We start from the raw sequence: 8,625 nt of genomic DNA on the forward strand, positions 1-8,625 counted from the left end.
ATATATATATCTTATTGTATAATATAGTATCTTTTTTAGATGCACATTATAACGTACATTACCTTTAATCATCAAACTTATTAAACATCAAAGAATTATCAGTAATCAAAAATTAATTATTCTTATATGACGTGTAACATTTCAGGCATGCTAACTGTCTTATGTATTACACAATAACGATATCTATATATACATCTATTCTTCAATTTTACTATGTAATAAGTATGTCTAAAGTCGGAATCAGACTACGCATTGAAGATTTAAATTTGACCAATAAGAACAAAGAAATTTTAGCTTTTATTGCTTGGATTGGTTAAATTTCAATCTTTCAATCTTCAATTTCAATCTTCAATGCATAGTCTGACCTGATTCCGATCTAAGTGAATATTGTTCAATAAATATGTTCAATAAATATTGTTCAATAAATATGTATCTGTAAAATAATTTACAGAAACCTGCGAAGCCTGTGACGGAATTTGTTCCATCTAAATCTTGCGATTATCAACCACTGAAATTAAATTATCAAGTTATCTCTTCCAAGCCGATCCCTTATCAACCGCGAATGGAATATCCAATTTTTGTACAAGTACCTCAAGTGCCACAGCCCTCGGAAATAATTACGCCGGATCCTCTTCAAAGGAAATCTTACGCATACAACATCCAGGCTCTATCACCTCCGTCTGTGCCAATTTCGAGGAGATACGATTTCGATTTTCAAGTGCCATCTTCACCTTCACCAGTTTCGTAAGATTTTTCTCTTTTATACTATATTTATAAAAGAACAAATTCCATTTATAATTACAGATTATATGTATATATATATATATATATATATATATTTATTTATTTATTTGCTAGTTCTCTTTTCATCATTTTGCTAATATGTAATGCATCTTTGCCAAATAATTCAGATTATTTTCACTGAAAAACATTTTATCAACAATTAACATTTTTATTTCAGAGTGCCAACGCCACAATCTGTTAATCTTTTAACCGACCTCACCAGTAAAATCGACAGAATTTTAATCCCCGCCTGCCAAGTGACATCTAGCTGCTGTAATACGGCATAAAATTATTTAATTCTGATAACGCGGTATCTCTCATCAAGTGAGAAATACATAGTATTCGACAGCAAAAAATAAAGAGAGATTTAAGATAAATAATTTTAATTTTTAACAATCCTTTTACTCTCCTATCTTCTACGTATTTCTTCTTTTGTTTTTGACTTAAAGCGGTTGAGATATGTTTTATATTTTTTTAAATCTTTAAATATTACAACAATTATAACAATTTTAAATGTTTTTTTTTAACAAACAATAATAAATATAGTTTTTTCTTCAAGTTCATGCTTTATTTGATTAATTTTAATATAAATGTATATTCACATCTACTCGGTCAGTCATAACCAGATCATAGAGTGCATGAATTCGAATGGGGAAAATGTTATTATTATTTTAGATGAAGAACCTCATTATACGAGAGAAAAGATTGATTTCTGAAATTTTATTTATTTATTAATAAAACACAAATAAAATGTTTAAATTTACAAATAGATATTGAAAGCCTCCACAAAACTTGTTTATCGACAAATTAACTCTGTAATATTATCCTCGACTCATCAGCCAGTGACAGCTGTAGAATGTAGTGTGTTATAAATTATTTAATTTAATTTTAATTTTTTTTACTAAAATTTTGAACAACTGATTTATATCTTTACTTTGAACATTTGAATAAAATCTATCATTAATTTATTACTTTTTATATTATATCTATCATTAATTTATTACTTTTTATATTATATCTATCATTAATTTATTACTTTTTATTACTTTTTTCATATTAACTGATGCACACATGAGATACAATAATATCTCCAATGTTCATGGAGAGCAACTTTCATCACAATTGTAATTGTTATAGTCATTCCTCTTATTTATGGTTATTTCATAATAAAAATAGCATTCCAGTTTTTATTCAATCGATTAATCGTCTGGGAATCAAGTAGCGTTTCAACGGAACTCTCCTACAATTGTTCAAAAATTAAGAAACAATCGAAAATATACGGATACAAATAACGTAATTGTACATACATCAACGAATAATTAATAGTTGCAAAATATTCATCATATCGGATTCTCTGAAAAAGGTTCGAAAATGAACCGAAAACATTTAAGAAAGGAAACATTGTATTGTATTATGTGTAACTGAATATAATAATAATTTAATTATGTAATAGAAAAAAAATTATTAAATAGAAATTATTTATTGTGCTCGACTCTTATGCTCCCTTTATAGTTTGTAATTATTTGACGTTGTTGTATTAAATAATTAAATGTAACTATACAAAGTTTTATAAATAATTAAATAATTAAATATAACTATAGAAAGTTTTATACAATTTTTTTTATTTTATAAATTTAATGACATGTGTGATAAAAGTATAATTAAGTATAATAAAAGAACCGAATCGACATAGTAGCAAAATTGATTATACGATGTCAGCATAATACATTAATTTGATCCTTATCTATAATAAAAATGGATTTGCTTATATGTACATAAATTGTTTAATCTTACATCACTATTTATAGCTTGTAATACTTGCAACATACATATATATACAATATCAAGATTATAAATCAGATTTTTTCTGCGAGATAATATAATAAGCGATAATAGTAGAGGAGAAGATGGTATTATGGCATCGTCGTTAAATTTTATTTACAATAACTTTGTTGATAATCAATACTTAAGTTTAAAACTTGACAATTACATTTGTTTAAATGTGTTGAATCGATTCTGGACTCAAAGTTACGAAATATTTATTATTTAGGATACTATTAATAAAAGCATGGCGACATTGCATAATGACTTGAAGAAAAAAATAGGTAGTAATGTGGCCTTCCACATAAAAATAGCCATAAAATATTAGTTTTCTTTAGAAAACAGTATTTGATTATAAAATTAACAAAAAAGTAAAACATTTTAAAATATATACAAATGAATGTATTTGAATGTACATTTACATAACTTCTGCATATATATAAGTTGCTCAGTATTAAAAGTTTCAGTACTAAAAATAGTACACATAATATTAGGTATAGTAAAAAGAAATCCATTATTTTTCCATTCAATTTCATGCAAAAATAATGGATTTCTTTTTACTACACCTAATATAAACTATAGATTAACAGTAGAACTACAAGCAATTATCAAACAATTATTTTGATATGAAAACCTTAAAAAAGAGGTCATAAGTAATCAATCCATAGAGGGCAATCCATATTAGCAAAATGTCTATTGTTTAAATTTGTTTAAGTCAAAATATATATAGTCAAATAACATTTTGATTACACATACAAATAACAGATTCAAAAATATATATATTCATGTGACAATACGCTCAAGTTTAAGAAAAATGAGGAAGTGCAATTAAATGCTAAAAAGTCCGTCAGAAACGTTTTTCGAAATACTTGAAAGTAAAAAATGCGTTATAAGTGCTGACTATTGAGTATTAGCGGTATATTAGCGTCATGGTATAACGGCGAGCTTGAATAAATAATAAGTAAGTCATTAAGATTCGCTATATAATAGCGGAGATAAGATCATAATACATATACTGGCTATAATATCATCTTCTCCTCTATTTAAATGTAAAGCAAATTTATAAATACTAGTAAATAATAAGTGACATATACATATATGTACGTATATTGTACGTATAATATATACATATATACCAAATTACGTTATATTATACGAGATATCAAAAACTAAGCCAATTTATGTGGAAAATATTCAAATTTTCATCGATCTATTAGTTTTTCTTCTTTATTTACAATTTATGTCATTAAAAATTTTATCAAATGCTTACTACACAAATTTTTTTCGACAAAAAGGCAATTTAACAGAATTTAATGCAAATTCTATTATATTCTGTTATAATGTTAGCAAATTAATGACAGATGCATAATAAAATCTGTTGACGTAACAAATAACATGATAACAAATCGACAAAATCATGCAAAGCTTATGATAATTTGATAATGAATTGACAAAAACGATTAAAAGCAAAATCGACTAAAGCTTTGCTTGATTTTTTCTATCAATTTGCTGTCTAAGTATGCAGGCTTTGCTAGCAAAATACTTATTGCTGAATTTATTGCTGACACACAGATGCTACCGGATTTGTCATCAATTTCTAATCGAATTTGACCCTAATTTGGCGATTGATAGTTTGCTTATACATATAAATCAATATATTTATATATTAAGTCGTAACTTACAACATTTACATATGATTACATTACATATGATTAAAAATTTTTCTTAAACTTCTGAAATAAATTGTTTTCAATTTCTAATACACTGCATACGTATAATATAAACGCAAATTGACATTTATCATTATCATTTAAATATTAATATATACTTACATTTATTATGTAATATATAAATACATGGTATGCGCGTGCATACCATGTAATATATTAAATATTCATATCTAGAGAAAGTACGTTGCTATATTTTATATCATTGGCAAGAAAAAAAAAGAATTCAGAATTATTGTACAAATATGTGTTACGTAAAAAATATATTAACAATCTCTCAAGCAATAATGTTGATGAATCGTGCTCCATTATAAAGCGAGACGCTGATGAAATCATGGATAATCTCACGCGCATCAGTACGTATCTTGGTTAATCGATCGTTGTCAGCCAACAATCTTCGGTGTTTTTTGATTCCATCACGATCTTCGTGCCGAATCTGGACACGATGATAATAGTCCTGAGAGTATATGAAGCAGCCTGTTGTAGCTAGTGTCATCGAGTTCTCATCGAAACTCATCATGGTGAATACGAATAATATCCTCGCGGCATTTGCCATCACCTTTCTGGCCTCTTTATCTCTAAGTTCGGCTTATGCCAAGCACAACTTAGATATCCCTAATACCTTTGAGAAGCATTTCGATCATGAACTGCGACCATTTCTTCGGGAAAAGAGAGAGAAGGAAACCGAAGTATTCCATCTAAAAAATAATAATCCTTTGGAATTAGAAGAAGAATCGTTGGAGCCAAAATCCATCTATGAGAGAAGAACGCTCGGAGAAGAGGCAAAGGATGTTAAAAACAGCAAGGAGCAGGAGAAATTGAATATCGAGCCTAAAACAAACAACAATATTGTAGAAGAAGAGGAAGACGCTCAGGTAATAATTGAAATATACTATTTATTTACTGTCAGAATAATGTATCAGAAATAATGTATCAGAATGAAAATAAAACTAAATTCGATTCTCTCTTCTTTCAGGATGATGTATTTTCGTACAGAAGTATGCACGACCTCATTCAAGCATTGATTCTTGCGGATGAAGAGGACATTGCTGAGAGATTGCAACAATTGCGAGAGGTAAAGTGTATTATTATTACAATACCTATGCAGTGCAATGTAGAATTAATTTATTAAATTAATAATAATTTAATAATAATTTAATAATAATTTATTAAATTTAGCAAACCTCATTTGAGAGAAACTTGCAAAATTATTTTATTCATATTTAAATAATGGAGAAAGAAGACTAAAGGAGAAAAAGGGCAGAAAATATATATATAGTTAATAATCTACGATGATTATTATTATATGGTATTATAACTATATATATTATAATGTCACATAATATATTTCAAAATGTTAAACTTTTATTAAACTTGACTTGAAAATAGAAATGACGTGCTGCTTAAATGATTAAAGGTCCTTATCTTTAATTCGTTTATTCGCAGAATACTACGAAATCTGAGAGGTTTAGTAATTTGCCGAAGCGTCAAGTGATCGCATCCGCAGCCGCAGCCGCAGCCGCAGCCGTATCAAATGGACTTGTTGGAGCGAATCCGTGGGATGCCGTTCCTCTGGTCGATCTGGATGCTCACTCTTGCGAGGTCGAGGCTTTCTCGCACGGTCACTTCCACGTATCGGGTACGATCGTGCACGAGTTCTTCTGTGAGCTGAGGAAATTTTGGCACTACGGCCTAATTGTCTTGCGCAACTTGAGGTCCGGGCTTAGCTTGGGGCCACTGATAGCTGAGGATGCCTCCGACAACATCTTGGGCCACTTGTTTCATCACACCTCGCATCTTCTCCACGTCGTTATCAAAGAACCCCATCATCTATTGATTTTGCCCGATATAATTCAAGATGCCGTACCGTTCCCGAGCATCATTGGTGCCATTCATCGGCTCAAACACGTCTTCTTCAAAGTGCTGCACTTTGGCATCGATCTCTTCCGCACACACATTCGTCACGTCCTCGCGCATTTGTTTTCTCATCTACGTTTGAGCTTGCATCATTTGGGAAGATTCAGCTCGGTACTTCCGCTGGAGGAGATAGTAACAGAACCGATCGTGTCTACAGCGGCGTCTGCGGCGTCTGCGGCGTCCACAGCGGCGGCAACAACGGCGGCAGCGGCAGCGGCGGCGGCGGCGGCCACCACCGGCGATAGCTCAATCATTGTTCCGGATTATCAGACATCATTGGCGGAAGTGCTATCTTCGTTCCGCGGCTTCTACCATGGTTACCATGCGTCTGGACTACCTCATCTAATTAGAACTGGTGTAAGAGGCATCGCTTTACCCTCGGCGTTCTCCAGAATCGGCTCATACTTGTCAAGAATACCCCTCTGTGGTAATTTTGGATACGGACCGATTGAACAGAGCACCACAGTGACGACGTCCAGCGCGTCTAGCGCGTCGAGCTCTGTTGCTATTGGTAGTGTCCCAGTAGTAAGCCCAGTGATAAAACCGATAGCACCCGTCGTTCCTATCGGGACTGAAATTGCGAGCTCCTCGGCATCCGCTACCGCCACCGCTACCGCCACCGTCGCCGAGACGCAGCCGGTATTTTCCGCTGAACCGACGATAATGGAATCACCGATAGTATCAGGCTATCCAACTGCGTCTCTAATTCAACCGGAAGTCGTGCCCAGCATTTTGGAGGACAACGTGGTAACCGCCTCCGCTGCGGCTGCTTCCTCAGCGGCAAACGTCATCTCGACCCCTGTTGCTGGACGAGTGCCATTCACCCTGCCGTTGCGCAAATATAGACCGAGCCTGTCCACTGTTGCACCCGCGGCAGCGACCGTGGCTGCAGCTGCAAGCGCGTCCGCTTCCACGGGAGGCGATCGCACCGTCCTCGGACCGTCTACATATCGTGGCCTTGATCTGGACATTGATCGCAGAATCAAATATCCACTGATTCGTTCGCGAGTCTTACCCGTCGTGGTTCCGTCATCGGCTGCCGCCTCATCAGCCGCCGCATCAGCTGCCGCATCAGCTGCCACATCCGCCGCCGCATCGACCTCCTCGGCTGCCGTGGCTAGCAGCTCTGCCATTTCCTCGGGTGGCTTCAACATCGTCCTGCCCAGAGAACAGATAGTTAGTGCTCTCGGTTATGACTACCTACTACCGGGCGACATCATTTCGGTCACCCTGAAGAACAAATCGATTCTGTTTGGCCGCGTACTCGATACCACTAGCCCAATCACGTTCAGTTTCCTAAGACCGAAAATACGTGCCTCTTTACTCCACCACGGTGGACGAGTCTGGAAGCTCCTACCTAGAGACTTCAGGAACCCCGAGTGCTATAAGAAATTTAACAATCCTCTGCTCTTGCGTTACAGTCTTTAAACATCATTGTGTATCTCATGACTAGTCCTGAATTATTGCCGACACGTACTAAACAATCGATTGTAACCACGAGGAGTCTCAATCATGAATAAAGCTATGTTGAAATTGATTGAATTTACATTAATTTTTTCACAACAATTTCTCATTTTAATATTATATATTCAGATTACATTACATCCAAAATGCGAACATAAAACGATTTTAAAAATTGCTTTAAGACATATTATAAGATGTCTTTTAAAGCAATCTTTAAGATATCTTCGATTTTTGAACATAATGTTGTCTGGGTCTCTAGTTTTGCGAGTGTTACATTTATCCGTTTCGATATTCGAAATCGAGTAGGATTACCTTAATATTAACGTGCATAAAAGCATTTGTTACTTTTAGTATTATTCATTTAGATATTTTCTTTTATTTTCTTTCACTTTGAAACACTTGCGGCAATTTTTAATTAAATATACGACAGTAGAAACAGACTTTATAAGTCTGCAATTTGCAAAAGCATTAATACCGTGTTTACCGCGTACGTTTACACAAATGCCATGACACATATGCAAATAATGAATCTAAAGAAAATATTCGTTTTAAATAAGAAATTTTTTATCGAGCACGCGCACGGGAGTGTGTCAAAAAATCTCTAAAAAATTTCAAATGGGAAAGTGAGTCAAATGATACATCATTAGAAAAGTCTTTCTCTACATTTCTCTACATTTCTGTTTTAATTTTTTAAAATTCGATCAATTCGTTTAGAAGATATAAAATGTTAAATTTGAAATAAACAAATTGCAGATCCTAAAGTCGTCTGTATTACCAATATGCTAAGCGGCTATCCAATCTCGTAGTCCAAATAATAATAAACGGATAAATATATATAAAAGTAAATATACATATATAATAATATATATATATATATATATATATATATATATATATATATATATATACACAC

At 33.1% G+C, this 8,625-nt stretch overlaps 2 protein-coding genes across 2 annotated transcripts; both read left to right on the forward strand.

Annotated features, from left to right (window-relative positions):
* Nucleotides 1-445: 445 nt before the first annotated feature.
* Nucleotides 446-1,070, forward strand: LOC105625023 (the record flags this gene model as incomplete). The annotated part of the gene is made up of 2 exons (XM_012206363.1): nucleotides 446-744; nucleotides 962-1,070. Coding segments are annotated over 2 exons (408 nt in total), but the record flags the coding sequence as incomplete, so codon positions are not given.
* A 3,728-nt stretch (nucleotides 1,071-4,798) lies between these two features.
* On the forward strand, nucleotides 4,799-7,676 carry LOC105625024. The gene is made up of 3 exons (XM_012206364.1): nucleotides 4,799-5,206; nucleotides 5,308-5,406; nucleotides 5,778-7,676. The coding sequence occupies exons 1-3, from the start codon at nucleotides 4,799-4,801 to the stop codon at nucleotides 7,674-7,676; spliced, it is 2,406 nt and encodes an 801-aa protein (XP_012061754.1).
* Nucleotides 7,677-8,625: the final 949 nt, after the last annotated feature.

The sequence above is a fragment of the Atta cephalotes genome (genome assembly GCF_000143395.1).
Source record: "Atta cephalotes unplaced genomic scaffold scaffold00104, whole genome shotgun sequence".
NCBI classification, from domain to species: domain Eukaryota; kingdom Metazoa; phylum Arthropoda; class Insecta; order Hymenoptera; family Formicidae; genus Atta; species Atta cephalotes.

Excerpts from the sequence above, each read along its gene's own strand:
- LOC105625024 (XM_012206364.1), top strand. The coding sequence starts at position 4,799 with ATGAAGCAGCCTGTTGTAGCTAGTGTCATCGAGTTCTCATCGAAACTC. Across the intron at positions 5,207-5,307 it reads AAGAAGAGGAAGACGCTCAG|GATGATGTATTTTCGTACAG; the intron begins GTAATAATTGAA and ends CTCTTCTTTCAG. Across the intron at positions 5,407-5,777 it reads GATTGCAACAATTGCGAGAG|AATACTACGAAATCTGAGAG; the intron begins GTAAAGTGTATT and ends GTTTATTCGCAG.